Source organism: Kogia breviceps, chromosome 6 (assembly GCF_026419965.1).
Source record: "Kogia breviceps isolate mKogBre1 chromosome 6, mKogBre1 haplotype 1, whole genome shotgun sequence".
NCBI classification, from domain to species: domain Eukaryota; kingdom Metazoa; phylum Chordata; class Mammalia; order Artiodactyla; family Physeteridae; genus Kogia; species Kogia breviceps.
Window position 1 is genome coordinate 134,113,889 of NC_081315.1, and position 23,974 is coordinate 134,137,862.

The window sequence follows — 23,974 nt, forward strand, 5'->3', positions numbered from 1 at the left end:
AGTTTCCTCAGGCTCTTGCTTTGTTGTTTTTCTTCCTGTGTGCCTTTCTTTCTTTTCACTTATAATATTTTAGGTGGACTGAGAGAGTTGTAAGAAAGGGAAAGGGTTAAAACAAATAGATTTTAAATTTTCTTTGAACTCTATTAATATATGCTATTCCTTATTCACTACCAAAGTGATCTGGAATTGTATTAAGCTACTATTAATTCCCTAATTTTACTATATGCATAGCTAAAGTTTCTCATTTTATGGAGGGAAGAACAAATGCATCCTAGTATCCTAGCACTGTCTGTAACCTACAAAAGCAGCTTAACTTTTTATTTTCTTAGACATCGAACTTCTGAAAAGCATCAAACTTTTCTTGCCATGATGATGAAAAAAGAAGATGAGATTTAAATCGTGATACCATGAATGGTATATATTATAATATATGACTGGAAAAATAAACAGTCTTTTCTGTATTCTTCTCCCTTAAATTTTAGCTATTAGAGTCAGAATGCTTCGATTGCAGAATTCTCACTTGAGCAAGGTTTTTATATAACATTATTCATATTCTTGGCCTTGGATGCCAATTAAGTCTCTCAAGTCTAAAATTGCTTTGTTTGCTTTTTAAAGAAATCTGCCCACCTTACAGACCTACAAGTGAACTAACCAGCCTGCTTTCTTTTCCCCCCAGAGGACTTTGCTCTGTTGGTTTTCTGCCAGCTCTTCCTTTCAAACTGAAATAGTTCAGTCTCTCTGTTTCTAGAACATAGAATTCATTACTCCTGGATTTTTGCCAACAATGTCCCTCTCATGTTTTTAAAACTAAGATGAATGTTACAGAGTGACCTAGTGGGCTCGACCCATGATTAGAAGTCAGTCAGTGATATATGATATGTCTGCATGGATGCTCTGTTCTGGGTAGTGGGGCTGCTAGGGGAATGGGCCTCTGGGAGGGTGGGGAGGGCATCCAGGGTGAAGCCTAGGGACTGGAGGGGAGAAATATGTGTGAGAGATTAGGTAAGATTTGCCTGATGTGAGGCAAGACTCAGATTCTTCCCCTGCCCTCAGGGCCCTGGTGAGTCTCTACCATAGAAAGGGCATAGTCATGAATTCCTTTTGGCCATTTAGATGGAAAACAGAAAGCCAGGTGACAGAGAATATTTATAAAGGGCTCTAAGAAGAACCACTCCATTATTATTATTATTATTTTTTTCAGTTCTCCTTTTCTCTTCCTACCTCTGCAACCCTCCTTAGCCTCTTGTTTCTACTAGTACTGAAAAGGTGGGCCTTCCCGCAACAGAGCGGAAGTCTTAGGAATGTATACGTCTGCACCACCTTAGGCCAGGTGAATTTTTCATTCATGTGGCTCTGCTGAATAACATAGGGAGATTTCTTTACCTTTTAGGTTACTTTCTAAGAATATGTTAGTGTTTAAATTCTTTTCCAGTTGGCTATGTATTTTAAAATTAAGCTTTTCATGTTGAGGTAATTGTAGATTCACATACAGAAATAATGCTGGGACATCCTGTGTGCCCTTTATCCAGTATCCCACAATAGTAACATTTTGTAAAACTATATAGTTCAATATTATTGTAGGATACATTAATGTATAATATCATTGGCATTGATACAATCAAGACATATAACATTTCCATCACCAAGGATCCCTCCTGTTGCCCTTTGAGAGTCACATACACTTCAGTGCTTCCCTAACCCCCTTATTATCCCTTGGTAATCACTAATCTATTCTCCATGTCTATAATTTTGTCATTTCAAGAGTGTTATGTAAATTGAATCATACAGTATATAACCTTTCGGTATCAGCTTTTTAAACTCAGCATAAATTCTTGGAGATTTGTGTATGTATCAATAGTTTTTTTTAACTGCTGAGTAATATTTCATGGTATGGATATAGTGCAGTTTGTTTACTATTCACTCATTGAAAGACATCTGGGTTGTTTCCAGTTCTTGGCTACTATGAGTAAAGCCGCTATGAACATTTGTGTACAGGCTTTCATGTGAACATAAGTTTTCATTTCTCTAGGCTAAATGCCCAAGAGTGCAATTGCTGGGCCTTGTGGTAGTTGCATGTGTAGTCTTATAAGAAACTGCCAAACCGTTTTCAAGAGTGGCTGGACCATTTTACATTCCCACAAGCAATGTATGAGCAATCCAGTTTCTCCACATCCTTGCCAGCATTTGGTGTTGCCACTATTTTTTTTTTTTTTTTTTTTTTTTAGCTGTTCTGATAGTAGTGTAGTGATATCTCATTGTGGTTTAAATCTGCATTATTTTCCTGATGGCTAATGATGTTGAACATTTTTTCATGTGCTTATTTGCCATCTATTTCCTCTTTGGGAAATGTGTTCATGGTTTTTGCCCATTTTCTAATTGAATTGTTTGATTTTTAAAAATTGTTGAGTTTTGAGTGTTCTCCATATAGTCTAGATACTAGTTCTTTGTTGACTATGTGGTTTGCAAATATATGATATAGATGGATTTTTCATCCTCTTAACAGAGTATTTTGGAGAAAAAAAATTTAATTTTGAGAGACCCACTCTACCAATTTTTCCTTTTATGGATTCTGCTGTTGGTGTTCAGGGTAAGAACTCTTTTTCTACCCCTAGATCCTGAAGATTTCTCCTATATATTTTTCTCAAGGCTTTATAATTTTACATTTAAGTCCATGCCACATATTTTAAAGTAAGTTTTTAGTTTTCTGCTGTCTGAAATAAGCCTTAGCATGTGGAATCCTTTTTGCCCTCATTTTCTTTCTCAAGCATCTACTGAGTGCCAACTGACTCAAGTCACTGATAAAATTCCTGACTGGGTCCATGATCCTGACTTTGTAATGAGTTAGCTGAGTGATGCACTTAAAAGCATGAACTATGCAGGTAGACTGTTTGGGTTCAAATCCTGGTACCACCTCTCAAAAGCTCTATGATCTTTGGCAAGTTACTTAATCCCTGTGAACACCAGTTTTTCACATCATTCAGATCTGGGTAAAAATAATAATACCTACTTCTCAGGTTTGCTTCGAGAAGACAATGAGATATTAGGTGTAAAATGCTTAGTGCGGTGCCTGGCACGTGCACAGAAAACACTCAGTAATTGTTAGTTGCTCTCCTTCCTGTTCCCTGTGCGGATTCTCTAGGCACCTTCCCCGACTCAGTCTTCTCCACAGTCTCCATTTCTTTCTTTCTACCTCTCCTGGTCTTAATCATTATACTTCTTTTATGAAACCTGTTTAATCTATTTTAGCATTTAGTAGAATTTCCTATCTCCAAATTATTGTGGTATTTATGTATGTGGTCAGGTTACCTTAATCGTTTCATGTACGTATTATGTATCTTTCCAAATAGGTATCTCTTTGAGGGCACGTTCCTAGCCCTCCATAGAGTCTAGCTCTACGCTGGGTAACTGTCAAACACTCAGCAAGTCCCCAGTACAAAGGTAGTGGTGAATCTAAATCACAACATGTTTGGGATTTCCCCGGTGGTCCAGTGGTTAAGACTCCACGCTCCCAATGCAGGGGGCACGGGTTTGATCCCTGGTCTCGGGGACCAAGGTCCCACATGCCACTGCAATGTGGCCAAAAAAATAAATAAATTACAACGTGTTTCATTGAAAGCAATTTGGCAAAATTAATCCATAGTCTTAAAATCTTTGACCTAGTAATTTACTTGTTCAAAATCTATCCTAAGAATGGTCAAATAGTTAAACAAAAATTTATGCATAGGAATATTTCTTACAGCCTTATTGGTAAAAGTATGGCTTAGAGAAAAACATAAATGTGTAGCAATAAAGAATCAGGAATCATGCAAATTCCATTTATATGGTGGATTATTACACTGTCAATAAAATTCCATTTTCCTAATCATGGATTATAGAACTATAAGGATATTCACTAAAGTACTCTATAGTAGTAAAAGCATAGAAATAGCCTAAACCCCCAGCTATATGGATAAGTTAAATAAAATATTGTCAGAAAACAGAAATACAGTATGATCCCATTTGTCTAAAAAAAATGTATGTCTATTTAGATACACATAAATATACAAAAGACAGGAAAAATATGCTCCAAAATTTTAGTGGTCATTGTCATTGAGTAATAGTCTTTTGGTGATTTTAATTTTAATTTTGGCTTCTCTAAAATGTAGCATTTAGGGCTTCCCTGGTGGCGCAGTGGTTGAGAGTCCGCCTGCGGATGCGGGGGACGCGGGTTCGTGCCCCGGTCCGGGAGGATCCCACGTGCCGTGGAGCGGCTGGGCCCGTGAGCCGTGGCCGCGGAGCCTGCGCTCCACAAAGGGAGAGGCCACAGCAGTGAGAGGCCCACGTACCACCAAAAAAAAAAAAAAAAAAAAAAAAAAAGTTAAAATGTAGCATTTAATACTTTTAGCATAAGAAAATAAGAATGAAAGTTATCTGTTTTTTAAATGGCGTTTTGGAGACTATTTAATTACACAAATATATTGATCATTCATCCATTGCATTAAAAACATTTATTAACTGCCTACCAACAGTTAGACCTAGTACTAGAAACATAATAGAGAGAATAATTGACAAAGTCCTTGAATCACAGTCTAGTGAGGGGTACAAAAAATTACAACAGTGAGGGGATATAGTGATAATACTGAGTGTCATAGAAGCCTAGAAAAAGGTGGGGTTAGGGAGGTAGGATAAGCCTATTTGGTAGAACTTGAGTGTATTAGAGCCAGAAGAAGGGGTGTAGATAGGGAAGAATGACCCAAGTTTAGTGTTACCCATTTTCAAAGGTTCTGAATGGATACCGCTGAAGAAATGTGAAAAGCCATGGAGCAGGGGGAGGGTTTGGAAGGGGAACTAGCAAAAGTAAACAGCTATGTTGATCACACATTCTATCCTTAAGCGTAAACACAGAAAAAAATGGCACTTAATGGTGTTAAATGGGAATGCTAAGATCATATTCTTGCTTTAAAAGATCACACTGACCATTGAGTAGGGAATGAATTAGAGGGAGACAGGATTGGAGGCAGGGAGACAAGTCAGATGGTGGTTTAAGTCACTGAGAAGACGGTCGTGGCTGTAGGAATGGAGAGATGCAGCCTGATGTAGATGTGACCTGGTGATAGATTGGATCGGTGGTGGTGGTGATGATGGTGGAGGAGATGTCAAAGGAAAAGCAAGGGTCAAGGATGATGTTTTGACTCCTGGGTTTGCAAATCGTGGATGGTGGTACCACTAATTGAGATATGGAACAGATAAGGAAGCGCAAAGTAGGAGGGAAAATGAGTTCACTTTGGCTACACCGAGTTTGGACTGCCTGTGGGAAGTCCAGTGGGGTGCTCAGAAAGTTATTGGAGATACAAGTATAGATGTATATGTTTTGGGGGGCAGTCATGAGAGTAGATGAGAACACCAAGAGATACATGTAGAATGAGAAGATAATAGGGCTTAGGACAGAACCCTAAGGAAAACCAACATTTAAGAGACTGAAAGTGAGAAAGCAAATTGACTCAAAGCTCGTCTGGGACAGAAATTTTTTGTGTGATGTAATTTACAACTCCTTCTGGGAAGCAATTAGCATTCCTGATAAAGTGCGTGAACAGTTTTCTGACAGACTTTAATAAGACTGAGAACTCCTTCTGGGAAGCTAGGGTTACCCATCCAGCTGATTGACTAGCCTAATAATCTTTAACCAGATGTTCTTTTTTTTTTTTTTTGTATCCATTTCTAAACATGGCTGGTGAACCATTCCTTTTTTCTAATAAAATGTCTCAACCAAAATTACTCCTGCAGTTGAATTTTATAAAAAGCTTCTCAGTTACTCGAAAACAATTTGTCTGAGGCACTGCTGTAACAAAAGAGAAAGAGGAGCCTGCAGGAGAATTAGAAGAGGCCAGAGAGATAGGAGAGAAACCAGAAGTGTTGATGTTATGCGAAAGGAGACTTTCCCCAGGTGAAAGTATTTCAAGAAACAGGGCATGAACAGCCCGCAGTGTTAAATGTGAGTGAAAGGTCAAGTAAAACAAGGATGAGAAATTGCCCCTGATTTTAGCAGTAAGAATGTCAATGGTGATCTTGGCAAGGGCAGTTCCTCTGGGGTGATTGGCGAGCATTAAGTCAGATTTCAGTAGGCTTGAGTGAGTACAGACCATTCTTTGAAAAAGTGTGACTATGAAGGGGAAGGCGGGGGAAAGGAGATTTGAGGCTGTTTCATTTTAGAGGGAGGCAGAAGTATATTAAATATGTTTAGGAAGGAGTTAGTAGCCAGAGAAGTAGAAGGTACCTGAAAGAGAAGGGCTAATCTGGAGTCAGAGACCAGAAAAAGGTGAAGCCAGTTTCAGGAGACTGAGCCCAGGTGAAGGGAAGGTCACACATGCCTCCCATTGTGATAGAAAAGGGGGAGGGTGAGTCTCCAGGGAAGACCTTTGGCAAGTTTGGTGGTAGAAGGTCGGAGACATTCCCCTCCAGTGGCTTCTGTTACATCCGTGATGTACAAGGTTAGGAGCTCTGCTGGAAATGCCTAGGTAAGTGGCAGGGTGGCAGACTGAGGACAGGGAGAAAGTTCTGAGCAAGAGCCCAATAAGAATGGGAGATCGAACTGTCTGGGGAAATAGTGAGTGATTTCAGGACATGGTGGAGGTGGAGGATAATGAACGCTTCGTGGAAACAGCCAGCACAGGTCTGATTTTTCTTCCTGTGGTGCCTTGAAGTCCTGATTTAGGCATCAGGACAAGTAAACTGGACTGTCGTTAATGAAACCACTGAAACTGTGCAGGTCCCTCTGGCCAATCCTTAGTTTGGAGCCTAGGCTCTGTTTTCTTCTTACTTTATAGACACTTGCAGTTGATCTCATCCACTCCCATGGCCTCAGTTAACCTCTCTATGCTGGTGAATCCTTAACCAGTGTTTGCAGCCCAGCCTTCCTCTCGAGCAGCAGACTCTCAACCCCATCTGCCTTAAGGGCATCTTCAGTTGGTTGTCTCCTCACGCTGAACTCCGATTTCCACTCTCGCATTTCCTTTCCTCAGCAATTTCCTTCCTTTGCTTTGCTCCGGGAGCCGGGGGTTTGTCGTTTTCACCACGCAAGCCTCTCGGCGCTCAGTGAATGTCTGGTGGAATTTCAAAGGAAGAAATCCACTCAGTTCTCTAAGCCAGAGGCCTGGGAGTCATCTTTTAATGCAACGTCTTCACCTCTGACATCCAATCCATCACACACAAGTCGTGTCCACAACTAAATGTGCCTCATGGCAGGAAAAAGAAAAAAGTGAATGATCAAACAAGAAACTTAAGTGTTGGCTTTAACTCCTTTCCTTTGCTTCCTTAAAATTGGAACTAAACCAGTGTGTGTGTGTGTGTGTGTGTGTGTGGAGGGGGGGGGGTGCCTCCCTTCCTGCTTTCTCTCCCCCTCTGCACCCGGCAGCCTTAGAGAAAGTGGGAGCGAGTTTTTCATTTGCTAATGATTTGGGCTCAGGTTATAATGGACCATTAAGGTGTTTTGTGGAAGAAAAGAGGAAAATGGAGCTTTCCGGTGAGGGATAAAAAGACTGTGGAGGGGGCACCCCGGGACTCAGGAGGGGCCTGGGATCTGACCCAGACTTTTCCGAGAAGGGGGGCCGAGAGTTCTCCTGACTGTGGCCGGCTCTTTGTGCGCCCCGGCTTTGCGCGCACGGACAGGGCTTGGACAGCTCAACACGTTCACTGCCCAACAGGACCTTCCTTTGGTTGCCCAGACGTTGCTGCCTCCCGGGCCGCCACAGGGACCCCGTAAGCCCCAGAGACGCCCCAGAGACGCCCCTTGGGCACCTAGATGGCTGGGGGAAGCTCTCACACCCCTGCCCGGAGCAGGCGCTGAGCGGGGCGCGCCAGAGACCCCCGGAGGACCGGGACAGCGTTAAGCACGCCTTCACCACAGGCTGCTTTGCCTACTTGTCTCCCTTCCGTGCATCGTGATCAGTGGCTGTCCTCCACGCCCCCGTCTCTCAACCTGGTAACTGCAGAAAGCCTCCTGCCTCCTGTCTCACCTTCACCATCCGTTCCTCACACAGAAGCCAGAGGCTTTGTTTAAAAACAAAACCCCGAACAACAACACACCCCCCCGGCCCCCATCCTCACCCCAGCCCCAATCTGGCTAACACCTGTCATCTTTCAGGTGTATGCCTCCCCCGCACCCTGTAGTTAATTGTCATCACCTGTTTATGTTTTGAACTATCCTACGGGCAGAGACTAGACCTATTTGCCTCTTTACTTGCAACCTTGTCTTCCGTGCTTCGAGTGTGGTGGATGGAAGCAAGATCTACACAGGCGGTTCTCAAACTTGAGCGTGAATCCGAATTACCTGGAAGCCTCGTTAAAACACACATTGCTGGGGCTTCCCTGGTGGCGCAGTGGTTGGGAGTCTGCCTGCCGATGCGGGGGACGCGGGTTCGTGCCCCGGTCCGGGAGGATCCCACGTGCCGCGGAGCAACTAGGCCCGTGAGCCGTGGCCGCTGAGCCTGCGCGTCCGGAGCCTGTGCTGCTGCTGGTTGGAGATCACATTTTGAGTTACCACCGCTCTGCATCTAGTTAGAGAAGACTGGAGGGGTAGATTGGAGCGACTTTTCAGATAAGAAGAAAGGTGGGTGGGAAACAAGCTTTGGAAGTCTTGGAGGTATGGCTAAAATAGAGATATTTGAATTTGATATTAAATTTGGCAAAACTTCCCAATAGTTGACAAGTTTGGGGGAGTAACTATGAGAATACATGGCTGAAGTGGCCTGTAAATGAAGTTACGATATACGCAGGCTGGCAAAGACCTGGAAAAAAAAATTACTTTACAAAGTAAAATACTGAAATGATAAAGATGAAAGAAGTAAAAAGGAAGACTGTAAAATGAAATATGTACCATCATTCCAATTTTATTAAAAATGCCTAGGAAAAAACCTGAAAAGATATGGCAATGTTTATAATAGTTATCCCGATGGGTGAGTTTTACCACCTTTCTTCACCTTTCTAAATTTCAAAAATTCCCTCCGTCACCTTGTTTTCCCTTCATGACTGAGAAAAGCTTCTCCTCTTTTGAACTTCCACAGTCTTGGGCATTTCCTTCTGGCTGAATTAAATTATTTCCTCTTCTGGCCCTCTGTCAGACTTATTTCTCTTTGACATCTTAAATTGTGCCAGAAGTATGAAAATCAACAAAGTTAAAATAATCAAATCAAAGACAAGCAAAAGAAAACAAAGAAAAGGAAGAAAGAACCTCAAGAAGAGAAAGAATTTAGTCCTGACACCAGCAAGAAAGTATCTTGGTCATTGGCCCTCCAATCATTCTATATATTGGAAGGTTGTAACCACTGGCCTGGAGGTTGTAACCACCTGCCTGCCAGGCTGTTGGTGACTGGTGACCTCATCCACTGGTCAGTCAGGGAGCTCTATTCCTAATCTCTTACCCATCACCTCCTGTTTTTTTCTCATGGGGTCAGGCATGTGCTGAGGACCGTTTCCAACTTTACTCTTCCTGTACAGAGTTCTACCTACTTAACCCTCTTTGAATTAGATACCCTCCCAGCCAAGTAATATCACTCAAAAAAGTTATTCTTGGGGCTTCCCTGGTGGCGCAGTGGTTGAGAATCCGCCTGCCGATGCAGGAGACACGGGTTTGTGCCCTGGTCCGGGAGGATCCCACGTGCCGCGGAGCGGCTGGGCCCGTGAGCCATGGCCGCTGGGCCTGCGTGTCCGGAGCCTGTGCTCCGCAACGGGAGAGGCCACAACAGTGAGAGGCCCGCATACCGCAAAAAAAAAAAAAAAAAAAAAAGTTATTCTTTTCTGAAATTTATTTGTTAAAATTACTTTTTAAAAAAACTGCTTGACAACTTAAGCTCTCTTAATAACAAGGTTTATTTGGGGCATAAATTCAAAGTTCCAAACAGTTAAAGTACATATAAACTTTTAGAACACAGCCTGTTTTATCCATGAGAGCACTTGTGCAATAAAAATTGTGTATACATTATTTGTCATAACATACACCAGTTGGCAATGATATTTGCCAGGAAGAATTTCTTGCTCATTTCTTTGAAGGAATGAGATATATAGGACTTTGGCATATGTATCTACTTCATTTCAAAGATGAACAATTCTGAATTTTGTGTCTAGGCCTTATAATTCTTTATGTACAGAGTAGAAACAAGTGAAATAACTAAGTAAACATTTATAGGTTTCATCATGTATGGTTTCAAAATCAGGAATATGAATCTATATTGAAATTTTTTCTATAAAAATCTATTATGGAAGAAAATAATTAAACTATATGCCTACAGCAAAATGAAAGGGATATATAAAATTTTAACTATCACCATGCACACTGATCAGACCAGGAAAGACTGGAATCTTGATATTTCAACTACACTGACTACGCTGTACCTATTTTCTTGGATGTCCTTTTATCTCTGATAATAAAGTGCGAATTAACAGGACCATTCTAGAGACCAGGAAACGGTGATCATGAATGATTTGGTAAGTTAAGACGATAAGTGACAGAGTAGAACCAGAAACACATTTTCCTAATTGCCCCCTTAGTACTTCTTATTCTAGACTGTATTAAATGTGCTGCCACAAGCAAACCATGTCATTGCTGGTCCCATTTTAGAAATAGCTTGTTTAAAAGTTTCCTTTGTGGTCAGGCAAAAGACACCTATTATTTTAAAAATGTCAGTGGCTGATCATTACTGAGGAAATGTTTTTTACACGTTGTTTATTCGTTCAAGTTGTCCTCCATTTCTACAAATAATCATGACCTTCTAAGTTTGGTAAGAACAATCAGAAATTACTGAGAAAAGGGATGTTGGATATCATCTTGTCTGTCATCTCAATGGGGAAACTAAGATCCAAAGAAATTTTCCAGAGTTATAGTGTGAGTTGATGGGAGTCTCCAGACTTTTAGTCCAGGGCTATTTATGGCACATGGCACTACCTCAGCAGATCAGTATTCTGAAACAGTGTGGCGTAACTGAGAGGATGTTCCGGGGACCATCAGTCTTGATCAACGTTATCGGTGTCGGGAGTTTGTGTGCCGTTTTACCTCTTTATTTTTCTCATCCATTCAATACACTTTCATCTTGTTGCCTGATGTTTTGGGAGTGGGGATAGTCAGAAAAAAAACAAGTTAAAAGCTAGGTGGCGGGCTTCCCTGGTGGCGCAGTGGTTGAGAATCCGCCTGCCGATGCAGGGGACGCGGGTTCATGCCCCGGTCCGGGAAGATCCCACGTGCCGCGGAGCGGCTGGGCCCGTGAGCCATGGCCGCTGAGCCTGTGCGTCCCGAGCCTGTGCTCCGCAACGGGAGAGGCCACAGCAGTGAGAGGCTCGCGTACCACAAAAAAAAAAAAAAAAAAAAAAAAAAGCTAGGTGGCAAATGTGACTTAATTTAATTTATTTTTAATTTTTATGTATTTATTTTTTGCAGGGGAATGAGTGAAGTAAGGTTGGCTGGAATGTAGAAAAGTTGCAGTTTTCAGTGGAGAGAAGGCCAAGAAAAGAGAGATGGGAGGGATGGCCTTGCTACTGCCACGGCCTCTGCTGGGCACTTTTATGGAGTTATCTCATTCCCCTTAACACCCCTTTAGGTATAGGGCCTGTTAACCTCATTTTATTACTCATGAAGAAATGGAGGATCGGAGCGCTTTCGTAATTTACTCCACAGTCACACAGCTGATAACCTGTAGAGTTAGATTCAACGCAGAGTCTGTATGGCCGTGAAGCCTGTGTCCTTTTACTTTTGCAGTAGAGTATGTGAAAGGTGAACCAATGAAAATAACAGTAACTGCGGTGCAATATTAATAACAGTAATAATGATAGCATAGTGCTTTACATATGTGCTCTCTTTGAACGGGATTAAGTGGGCACATGAACGGGACTGATAGGGTGTCTGTGCTCTTCATTAGTGAAGCAGGCAAGGGAGAAAGAGGACATATACTTAAGATTTCCTTTGGTTTGTTTTGCTTTCTGAAAAATAATTGGAAGGCTCAATTAGTTTTGTTTTGCCACGTTTATCAGCTTATTACGTTCTTGATGTGGGTGGATGGGTTGGTGTGTGATTGTGTGAAATCAAACCTGATATATTCAGAATTCTCCCAGTGGATAAATATGCCTTTGGGTTTGATATTGAATTTTGTAATTAGTGATCTCTGTTCCTGTTTACTGAATGGGCTTTTTAATCTGTACCCAGGTCTTTTCCCTTCTGAAGCTGTATGTCATATATACTCTTATTTCTTTTGGGGACCCACAAGAGACGTATGTTAAACTCCAATGAAAAAGTAAGTTATACCCCTAAATTAATCTCTGGTAACTAATTTTATATTAGTCTGCAGCTCCAGTTTTAGAATTAAGCCCGATTCTCGTATTTGGAAGGCCATGTCCAGTTCTGTAACACTGTGTAACATAAAGGTGGTGTCAATTTATAAATAATTACTGTCTTCTAATGAATCAGTGCTCATTTACAACTATCATTTCGATACAAACTTAGGTAAAGATGGGTTCCGGCTCCAAAACTGGATTTTCTGTATTTAAAAATGTCATTCTAATTCGCAACTCCCCAAAACTGTTACTACGAAAGAACTATGCCATTCAGCCTAAAAATAAAACCTCTCACCCAAACTACACTCCTTAATAGCCACATTTTAATCTACATAATTTTAAACTAAGTTGAAAATCCATTTCTAGTGCAGTGATGTCAGACAAGAGTTGGAACTGGGACAGTGTGAAAGGGATAATTTAAAAGCCCACCCCCCTGCTTGGAGGCACCTCAAGAATTTCTAGGCTCACAAGGGAGATGAAGGAAGAGATTTTAAAAGCTGAAGAGTGCTGCTCTTGACAAGCCCCTGCGGACACAGGCCGAGCCGGCGGCGGCGAGGGCCGCGAAGAGTTAACAAGGGATCGAGCCCCCCTCGCCTCGGGCTCTCCGCGCGCTCCCCCCGCCCTCCTGTCCCCACCCTCTCGTTTTGGCAAGGGATTAAAGTGCTCCCCCCTGTGGCAGCAGTGACCCAGAAATGAGTTTGATTCACACAGTCCTTCCTCCATAACCAGCCAAACGCCCGTCCGAGAGTGCCTCCCTGCGCGAGCGCCGGGTGTGTGCGCGCGGGCGAGAGCTGGGGCCCGCCCGGCTCCCCGCCCGCCAGTCAGTCCGCCCGCCCGCCCGCCGCGGCCCGAACTCATGCGGCGAGGAGCCCAGCGCCGCGGCCGAAGCCCTCCGCAGCAGGTACGCGCGCGGGCCGCGGGGGGCGCGCGGGGAGGGCGCGCCGGGCGAGAGTCCGCGCGTGTCCGCGTGTGGGTCTGTGTGCGCGTCCCGATCCGGCGGCGGCGGCGGCGGCGGCGCGGCGGCGGCGGCGGCTGCAGGACGAGCAGAGAGGCTCAGCCATATTTGATGGTTTTGTTGCTTTGCTCGGGAGTTCTCGGGAGTAATTTAATGCCGAAGGTCGCTGCCTAGTGGAAATAATATAGTACGTCATTAATATGGCGCCAAAAGATTGGGTTCTCGATATGTAGCGAGGAGGGAGGGCACGCAGCCGCCGAGTGCAGCGTTACTATCCCACCAGTAACTTGGGCATTGCCGGGGCGGGGGCCAGAGGAGGAGGAGGAGAGGATGATTTTTGGATCCTGAGAATTGATCTATGTTGGATCAGTAAGTTTTATTATGATTATTTTTCAATTTTGGGGAACTGAAGACTTAGAGCTTTTTCTTCTTTTGGGTTTGTGAAGAACATGCGGTTTTCAGGCGAATCATCAATTAAAACGCGTTCAGGAACAGAAGCCCAGTTTAGTTGGCTTTAGTTTATTAGAATTTTTTAAAAAGCCGAAGTGCATTAGGTTGCATGAAAGTGGAAAGCATAGTAGCAACTTGGTAGACAGATGGCAATGGCAGAACACAGGTCCGTGTACATATATGAATCCAGAGTGTGTGTGACCGTGGTGGTGATGGTGGTGGTGCGGGGGGAAGGGACGACGACTGTATTTGTCCAAACATAGGTGTGTGTGTGTTATAGGTACATCTATGTAGGGTGGCCGCAGCCTTAGCTCTTGTCACCGCGTCACCACATGTCCAAAATATTCATTGCATCAATTCAAGGGCAGTGAGGGAGGGGTGGGGGGGATGGAGGCACAGTTTAGCAATTAGATTCTTCCAAATTGGGTTTCCAATGATCAGACCTTTTACTTATAGCGAGACTGCCTGTGAAGTGTAAAACCCTTTATCGGGGAAATTAGGAAGGAGTTGGCACTGGTAGAGCAAACTACCGATTAACCATGAACTTAAAGCGGATTGCAACTTGCAACCTTTGGCACCATCTGCAAATTGTGGAGGTGGTATCGCTAGGTCTTCGCTGCCTGAAATGAACGTGCAGTGTGCACCCCGGGACTGCAAGTTGCAAAGCCCTTCAGTGCACGTGTCTTGTGCCTGCGAGTGTGTGTTTGTGAGTTGGGGGCTGTTGTTCGATAGCTAGCAGGCTTTCCGGGTTGTTGGAGCTGGCTTGCAAATGCGGGAGAGGGATGGAATGTGGAATGTTGACCGGGGAACCGAATCCTGTCGGAACGGTCCCATTTGCTGGAGAAATTCGATCCCTTCCACCTCCTTCCCGCTCCCCCCGCCCGCCTGCGGGCTGGAGGCGGGGCCGAGGACGCGGCTGCTGCTCAAAGTGGTGGAGCGCGGCGGCGGGAGGCAGGTGCACGGCACCCGCCAGTGGGGGTGCCTCAACTTCCGCGGGCGTTTAAATAGCAGCCTCTCTCCCCTCCCACCGGTAATAGGTGACCTGGCGGCCGAGGGCGGCGGGGGGAAGGGGACGGGGGATACCCGGGAGCGAGCCTCCGCGGCACGTGGGCAGGTGCTGGGTGGCCCTGGGGCCAACTTTTGTGGCCCGCCTTTGGCGCTGGAGGAGAGGTGGCTCCAAGTGGAAATGGGGGCGGGCGGCGGCTGAGGCGCTGCTTTCTCGGCCGCGGCTGGAGCGTCACCTAACGGTCCCAGCAGAGCTGCCGGGCCCGGGGTGGGGGGCTTCGGGGGCGGGGACGCCCGGCCCACCGCGCCCGCGCCGCGGGAACCCCGCACAAAGCCCGAGGCGCGGGGGCGGCCACCGCGCTCCCGCCTGGGGAGCTGCCCGACGCCCGTCGCCGTCCCCGCGCTGATTCCGGCGGGCGGCCGCAGGCGTTTGTTTGTTGGTTCCGCGCCGCCTTCCTCGTCGGATGGCTTCCTGTGACAGAGGTGATACACAGTTTCCAGAACTGTCTGGGGGCGGGAGCGGGAGCCGAGCCCTCTCCGAGCTGCTCGCGGTCGCCGCTGCTCCCGCTCCCATCTCACAACCGTTTCTCGCCGGCGCGCCCGCCCCGGCCCGAAGGTGCCGCCCGGGAGGGACTCGGGGAGGGGGACGGCGCGGCCGTTTCCAGCGGCGCAAGTGGCTTCTACACGCGAGGGAGCGTTTGATTTGCAACTGGGGCCGAGCGGATTGGTGCAGCTGGCGGCGGCGGGGCGGGAGGAGCGGCGGCGGCGGCGGCGGGGGGTGGCCACTTTCAAATGGAGAGGGCGGCGGCGGGGACGCCGCTGCGGAGGGAGCGGGGCTTGGTTGCGCCACGAGAAGGTGTCATCACTGCACCGGGGCTAATTCCGGCGGAGGTGCCGGGAGTTACTTTCCCCTCCTCCCGCGCTGTTGTTTCTGTCGCCTTGGGAGGAGGAGGAGAGAGAGAGAGAGAGAGGGAGGGGGCAGCGTCGCCGCGCGAAGCCGCGGCCTTGCGCACACCCCGGCGGGCCGGGGAGCCGCGCGGTGCGTTCTCCGGTGCGGGGCGGCGGCCCAGTTCTCTCCTCCCCGGGATCCCCCTCCCCCTTCCTGGGGTCCTCAGCTTTCTCTCTGCGCAGCCCACCCGCACTCCCCCCCCCCCGCACCCCACCACGGATTCCGCATCCACGGGTCCTTCGCCCCGGGAGCTCCCTCCCCTGCCGTACACCCCCGCCCCGGCTTCCCCACCCTGGGCTCCCCCGCCCCGGCGCGCGGGGGCGGCCGTAGTCCCGGCACCCGGTGAATGCAGCGTGCAAACAAAAAAGCGGGCGATTTAAACGTGCCTTCGAAACCCGTTAGGAATGCGTCGTCACCCGGAGACCGTTTAAAAGCAGCTTGGGCTGGTTTTCTAGTAACGAGGAGGGAGGCGCCCACCTCGCTTCGGCGGCGGCGAGGGTCTGCCGCCCTCTGTTTACCACAGCCGAGGGGGAATTTAAATTTTCTTTTTGTAAAGTGATAGCTGCAGTTGAATGACTTCAGACGGCTACATTTTTAGGAAATTGCGAGAGAATCTGAAGTTTCCATTAATGGGAATGCTTAGGGGCTTCTTTCCCAAAGGTTTTTATTAGGGAACTATTTTTCCTTTTTAGAAAACCCGCTGCGAAAGTCTAACTCTCTAGTTACCTGTAGCTCGGGGCTAATATCTTTCGAAGTTAATGAACTAGTTTTAAGATCCAGAGAAATTGTTTCCCTGAAAGCTGATTTAGGCAGTGATCTACCAATGCGTGGAGACTACTTTAGTGTGTGGTGTTTGACGAAATCACAGCTGATCAAAATTTAATCGCTTTTAGGTGGAGGAGGGAAGCGTTCGGTGTAACTGGACGGTACTTCCACAGACAGCACTTTTGATACAATCCTGTGTGGTAGTAGAGTGGGCAACACACACAGGAGAGCTAACAGGTTGTTCTGTGTGTGACACTCTAGCAGATACCTGGAAGGGAGAATTCTTAGTGTCCTTTTGTCCCAAAGGTTTCAGTCTCATCTAATGTCACTTGTAAATCAGATGACTTTCGGATTGCTTGGTTATTTTGCTTTCTTCCTTAAGTTTGTGTATTTGTATATGTGTATTTGATGACTGGCATTTTCAGCTTCTTCAGTGTTACACATCTCCTTTCCTGCTTACACCAGCCAGAGATAAAGGCAGTAGAACTTGAACTTGAGTCCATCTAAAGGTCATAGGCTGCTTTCCAAGAAGAAAAGTTGAGTGGGTTGTCACAGAGATTTTTAACTTTTGACAAAGGTAGATATATGTTCATTTAGAAAGAAAAAGAACACACACACACCCCCGCGCCCAAGTTCCTCCTCCATCACTTGACAGGTTTTCAGCCTATAAATTAGTATTTTAGTTTTATATTCCTTACGGAGGTTGAAAGAGTATCTATAAAGGGAAAATAGTGAGAAATGATGAATGTGCTGGAGAGACCAGGGAGAGAAACCTTTTTGGAATTTAAGGAAATGTTGTATTTTAGAAATGAACAATTGCTTAGCCCAGACACTTTGGGGAGAAAGATTAACTAAAAACAGAAACAAAATGTGGAGGACTTGGTGAGAATACAAGCAGATCTCCATGTGTTTCACCTTCATAAATACTGATTTTTGACTTCAAGAAGCCCTTGGTGGCTTAAAGTATTATTACAGAAGTGGTGTTACGTGTACATTGTTGAAAATTAGAGAAGCAAATATAAAAACACATTCCTACCACCTGGAAATCGGCATTGTATCGTTTTCCAGATAATTGTGTATATATATGTATGTTTTAATCAGAATGAGTCATACTGTCTATACAGTTGTGTAAGGAGTTTTGGCTTTTTGGTGGTTTTTTTTTCCCCCTTGTTAGCTAGCTTGTCTCTTATTGGGAGATATTCAGATTTCCTCACTCGGCCCCGAAATATAACACGGCAGCTTTGTGTAAAACACTGTCCAGTCAGAGATCATTTATTGCATCTGGTTATTTCCCATAAGTAGGTTTTAGTCTGTGTAGTAACTTTGACAGAACCTCTGGCAGTGAGGAGGCATGCCTTTGCAATTAATCATGACTGGATTGGAAAGAGCTGGAATTAAACTAGTATTCTATTGTAATTTGGAAGTCTTCAACTTGGAGATTGTTTGAAAACTACTTTAAAGACATTTGCGTGATGTTGTTATCCACAGACTTGCTGGAAAAAGAATTATCACCTGTTTGTGTTCCAGTACTGGGGTGGTGAGAACAGCAAACATCAAGACATCAGGCACTGACCAAACCCTTCATCTTTAGGGTTTGTCAGGAGTGAGGAGGAGGCATATGAATGTCACGGTTCTCTTTGCTTCCTTCCTTTCTGTTAGGGAAGCTCTTTCCTCATTTAGTGATGCGGGGCATCTGTTACACTCTTAATGGTCTGTCAGAATTTGCATTATAAACCCAGTTTTCCCACGTGGTTAATAACAGTAAGACATCCTCTGGAGGAAAATATGACATCTTAGCCAATATCTTGCTTTTTATTTAGATTGGCATTAAAAATTGTTCAAACAGTGGGAGTTATACCAGTTAATTTTTTTCCTCCCCTCCTTGTCCAAGCCTGTGATAGCTAGAACTTTCGCCATGTTTAACAATACCTTAAAAAAAGAATTTTTTTTTTTTTTTTTTTTTCAAATGAAGGCTGGCTTTGTTTGGAATTGTTCGTTTCTTAGGTGGTATCAGAAGCCTGGTAGGAACCTTAATTGGGAAAGTTTTAGTTCTTGAGACAGTAAGTTGTTTCCTTGAATGTTTCAGCGTTCAGTCTATTTTTGTCTCTTTTCAAGACCTGGCAGCACTTTATTTGGTTATGAATTAAAATTTGGACAATTAATATGTTTATTATTTGTATATAATATTTCAAAAAGTTGAGACTTAATTGAAAGAGAGTCTTGCCATTTGCCTGGTGTACTTATACGAAAATATTGTTCTGTGATTGTGAGGCGTATATATTTTGACGTTTCCACAGTTGGTGGGCTCTGATGGAATAAGTTCACTCTGCATTCCTAATAAATGGAAGAGTGGCCCTGGAGGGCCTTTTTACCTTTGAGTGGAAGTGTCATCTTGTCTTTAAGTTTAGCTAGGGTTAACTGTCATGGAACAGAGAGAAAATCTAGTCTGAGGATATTATTGATCCCGACTCCGGCCATGTTTTTGTGGCCTGGCCTTATCTAGCCTAGACCTTGAATGATTATTAAGGATGTCTTCCTCACCTGAAAGCAAGAAAAAGATTGCCAGAAATGGAATGGAAGGCCTAGTCTCTGGGGCAGAGACTGGGTATTTCCATTTTTAAGTCCTTTATTAACTCTAGAGCAGCGGTATGTTATGTGCGCCTAACAAATGTTCCAGGACCAAGCTTTTGATGAATATTCTAAAACAAGTCAGATATTAACTTTGCTTTTCGTTCATCAGGTAGAGTTAAGACATAATAAGGTGACTGAGGACAGTTGAAGTAAGTTCATTTTTAAAACTTCAGGTTCTTTTGGGCTTATTTGCTGAAGGAATTAATCCACAGTTTTCTCTTGGTTTGAAAGCTCTTCCAATTGACAATAATATATACTTTTTAATATTGAGCATTTAATGTTTGCACAGGAGATTTTAATTTGAAAATTCATGACAGCTGCTGAGACAGTTTCTAAGCAGTTAAGTGAAGGTTTCATGGCCGAGGGTCCAAACTGAAGAATAAAAGAGCATTTTTTTTTTTTCTTTTACTCCTTACTCCAGGGTAAGCAGCAAGAATTGGCAAGGTTAACAAGTTGCTGGAGTTTGAGCTACCTGGTTTGCGTTTGTTTAGCACAAAGTACACTTAACATGATTTAGGGTTTTTCTTAATGACTCATGGTCAGTTTTATGAGCATCAGTTATTTCAGTGTTGAAATAAAATGATGCACTTAAAGATGTGTAGGCTGAGTTCTGGTGACTTGTAACTTTTTGAAGGTCAAGCACACTTGAGATCCGAAACCTGTGGAATCTCCCACAGGAGAAGCCAGTAGCACCGAAATTTGCATGTCATGTCAGGGTTTGGAGGAAGTGCGTCCTGGGATTTCAGTTTAGCATTTAAATTCTGGTGACTTCTTTGTATGATTTCTCTCTGATCCTTTTACCTCCCTGTTAACCATGTATTGTAGTTAAAATGCCTGTCTAGAACAGTCATTTTTCTGCTTATTGGTCACTGGCTTGAAAATCAGATGAGCGTGTTACAAGTTTTTATAGCTTAGTGTACACTGGCCCCAGGTAGGAGCCTCAGGGGTTTTCCTTTGAGAAAAATTCATGGGTTTCTTGGCCTTTATTTAAGTTGTTGAGAGCACCAGCCCCCTGCCCCTCCCTTTCACCCCCTTACTGCCAGTCTGTTGATTCATAGCAGGGATCAGTAAACTTTTTTAGTAAAGGGCCAGATAGCAAATATTTGAGGCTCTGTGGGCCTGACGGTCTCTATTACAGCTGTTCAGTTCTGCCATTGTTGTGAAAGCAGTCGGTGGACAAGAGGTGAATGAACGTGGCTGTCTCCCAATAAAACTTTATTTACAGACAGTGAAGTTTGAATTTGGTATAATTCTCAGGTGTTCTGAAATGTTCTTTTGATGCCCTCTCCCAAACCATTTAAATATGTAAAAACCATTCTTAGCTCAGGGGCTGGACAAAAACAGGCTACGGACCCCTGATTTATAGTGATGCAGCTGTACTATACTATACGTACTTATAGTATATACCTGCAGTATAGTATAGTGATAACAGCATCACCTAGTCACCAGATTGTTTCTGCTGGGGCTGAATTCCCTTTCTGATAGAAATCTGAAATAGCAAGTTGAAATCAGAAGTCTGTTTGATAAATATGGAGGGAGTTGGCTAGTCAGAGGGCTGTGGCTCTTAACTCTTTGATTCCTAGATCCCCGTTGAGGATAGGCTGTGTAATACAGGACCCTGTGTACCTAGGAAAGCACAGCGAGGGAGTCAGCAGTCTCCAAGGGGACCAGGCCAAGAAGGGGGGTATACGTTATAACGTGGGGATATACATTATAACCTGGGAACACATCCAGAGGGAGATAACCTCTCTCCAAGTAGGGTGTACGTGTCACCAATCAGAAGTTGATGCCAGCTGCCCAGAGGACTCATACCCCTGTGACAGTGTCCAGGGAACTCCTAGCACACTCTCTGTCCAGCCCTACCTTTTGTGTGCTCCGCCAGGCAAAATGGCATGTGCGACCATATCCTCATCAGCTTCCAGGAAACCATGTTTTCAAGTTCCAAGTTAACAGACTGCTACTTACTGAGTACGTTTTAGTTGTCGCTCTCTGGTAACATGTAGTCCACGGCCTTAATCTTTGAGATGACCTCTTTCTAAATCACAGGAGGCGTCCAGGAGCGGGAAGCCTGCGGTACGGGCACAGGGAGGAGGGTGGATGGCCCAGGGGGGCCACGCGTCTTGGGGACTGGTCTTTGGTTCAGCCCCTGGCTTTGCCCTACATCTACCTATCTGTGTGTGCTTGCAAATGCTGCCTGACCTCGCCAGAATTTATTGTATGTACTTGTCTTTTTAAAGTCGGGAAAGGTAAATTATCTCTAAAATGTTTTCTAGTGCCGCAATTATGATTTTATGGGTTTCTTTGGGGAGGGTTTCCTGTAGACACAATCCATGAAAAGGGCGAGACTCTTCAGCTTTCACCTCAGAGAATACTTTCCAGACCTTGTTGCTAGGCTTTGAGACTGTCTTATGTTTCCATGACCGTAATAACAAAACTTGTACAATTGTGATGAAATGTTTGTTTTCAAATGTAATTCAGATGATGTGTAAATACAGTTTTTGATAAGTGTGCCATCTAGGTCTTCTAATGTACGACGCTGGGAGTCTGAAATTTTTTTTAAACAGTTCTTTAAAAATTTGTGGTGACTTAACATTGTTAGTGGTAACCGATAGTTTCTGACAACCGGCTATAATCAGGGAACAAAGTTCCTCAAAACAGCTGCATTTCAATCTGTGCACAGTGTAATTGTCATTAACTGGTTGAGTCTGGTTTCTGCAGAAGCTGCTTTGTATATCCTGTATAAGAACATCTGGTTTGAGCATTCAAAAATCTTTTAAAATTACCCTTTATCACTTGGCATTTATTGGCTTATTCTTCCAAGGGTAGAATAAGGGGTTGTAGACTCCTTTCCATCCTTATCCTTACCTTGGTTCATTCAGAACTATCTCCTGCTAGCTAAGTTACACTTAGTTTTTTCTAAAGTGTTATTCTTCAATGAAGTTTTAGAGTTTGATCTGAAGATGTGGTTGTGTATGTGTTATAACTTAGAATTTGGTTCAGAGATCCCAAGAATATACTCTGAAGAGGTTGGTCTTACCTTAGTTTTCCCTGGTAAATTGTCAAAAGAAAAGTGTGAAAAGAGGACCTATAGGGCAAATAGGCTTTGTTTTTCATATGAATTCTTACTAACAGCAATGTGTTAAGGAGGATTCTGAAGTCACGCCTGGGCTTGCAGGGGAGGGGGGTGGGGAGAATGACCTAATTTATTAACCATGCCTGCAGTGGGTAGAGGAAATGGTGTGTTTGGTAACCATCTCTGGAATGTAGCTTTTTTTTTTTTTTTTTTAACTTTTTTTTCCGAAACAGTACTGCTCTTAAAGTGAATAGGAAGTTGAGTATTATTCTTTAAAGGTAGTTTAAACCCTAGTTTTCCTGTCTGCCTTAGTTTTTCTGATTGCCTATGTGTTTAGTGACCTGCTACTGGCACTGGATATTCTTATGTTTTGAAACCTTTACTTTTGAAGTAAATAATGAATGAGTGATAGTAACATTTTACAGCATCACCCTGTTACCTTTTCTATTTTTTCTCCTGTGCTATTTTATCAGGTATTTTGAAACAAGACAAGCCTCTGATACCCCATCTCAGGAAGGAGGTAGAATATATATAGTTTATTGATGGCTGCTTATTTTAGGCTGGTGCCTGCCAGGGGCCCAGAAGTTGTGTTCCCAGGGTCTTCTATAATGTGAGGAGCAGGGAAGAAAGGTTTTGGATTTTAAATCTTTACTATTATAAATAGCATAGTACAGGATCATGGTAAAAAATTAACAACATGTAAAAGGTCGTAAAGGGAGGTAAAAGTTCCCAACCCGTTCTATCTGGAACACTTCAGTCACATTTCTCAGAGATAAACACTATTAACCTTAATGTTCTTCCAGAAATTTTCCCTGAGTATGCAAGCATTTGGTGTATATATTCTCTTCTCTCCTCTTTTATATGTAAATGGGCTGATATTTCATTCTCCTCCCCCCCCCCCAACTCCCGCCGTTTGCTGGTGTTTCTTTCTTGATATGACTTTGGTATCTTCCATATCTGAGCATATAGATCTAACAGAAAGGAATTTTGGGTAGATGGAAATAGGGATAGAAGCTCAGGATTGGAGGCCAAGGTGCTTGATTGCTTTTATTGTTTGGGGTGCATTCATTTACTCTCATGCAAAGGGAAGTTAACAAAGATACATTACAAATACAAGTGATTGGAATGTTGTGTCATAACTGCTCTTTAGGTGCTGACTCTAATTGAGTCATCAGTTACAGAGACCTGGGAAGGGTTTAATAGATTGTTTTAGGGCTCATAAGCAGAGATTGGATTATTTATAAATTGCCAAATGGGAGCTGCCTGATTCATTAAGAGCCACTCTTACTTATAAATTCCTTAAAATCTTGAAAAAATTGTTTAACTTTTAAAGTCTGAGTTTAAAAATAATTTATAAAGAATTTATGGTGAGCTAATGTGTTGTAGCACTTGGACTTTATTAGTAACATTCATAGGAGTAAATATTGCAGTTATGATTATCTGGTCAGTTCTTACAACCTTTTCTTTTGGGAGAGGTGGCTTATTGCTAATATAAACTCTTTTCAGCTGAATATTTTCAAGTATGATGTCTTTGAAAAGGCTCTATAATATCTTACGCAGCATTTTTTTTTCTTTTTTATAAATTTGTTTATTTTTTGGCTGCGTTGGGTCTTTGTTGCTGCGTGCGGGCTTTCTCTAGTTGTGGCGAGCGGGGGCTACTCTTTGTTGTGGTGTGCGGGCTTCTCATGGCGGTGACTTCTCTTGTTGTGGAGCATGGGCTCTAGGTGCACAGGCTCCAGTAGTTGTGGCTTGAGAGCTCAGTAGTTGTGGCTCATGGGCTCTAGAGCGCAGGCTCAGTAGTTGTGGCGCACGGGCTTAGTTGATCTGTGGCAAGTGGGATCTTCCCGGACCA

The 23,974-nt window shown here is 44.1% G+C and overlaps 1 protein-coding gene across 9 annotated transcripts in view; it reads left to right on the forward strand.

Annotated features, from left to right (window-relative positions):
• JADE1 (jade family PHD finger 1) overlaps window positions 1-23,974 on the forward strand; it is a 196,334-nt gene that overhangs the window by 126,523 nt on the left and 45,837 nt on the right. The window contains exon 1 of one of the 9 annotated variants that reach the window (XM_059067121.2): window positions 13,095-13,195. The exons of 1 other annotated variant lie outside the window; for it this stretch is intronic. Coding sequence is in view for 1 of the 8 variants with exons in the window: in XM_059067120.2 (XP_058923103.1) it covers window positions 15,169-15,187 (19 nt within the window). In the remaining 7 variants the exon portion in view is untranslated. Of the gene's footprint in view, window positions 1-13,094; window positions 13,196-13,273; window positions 13,619-14,620; window positions 14,737-15,131; window positions 15,188-15,309; window positions 15,321-23,974 lie in introns of those variants that run through there. 7 more of the 9 variants (XM_059067131.2, XM_067036663.1, XM_067036661.1 and 4 more) reach the window with 7 other exon arrangements.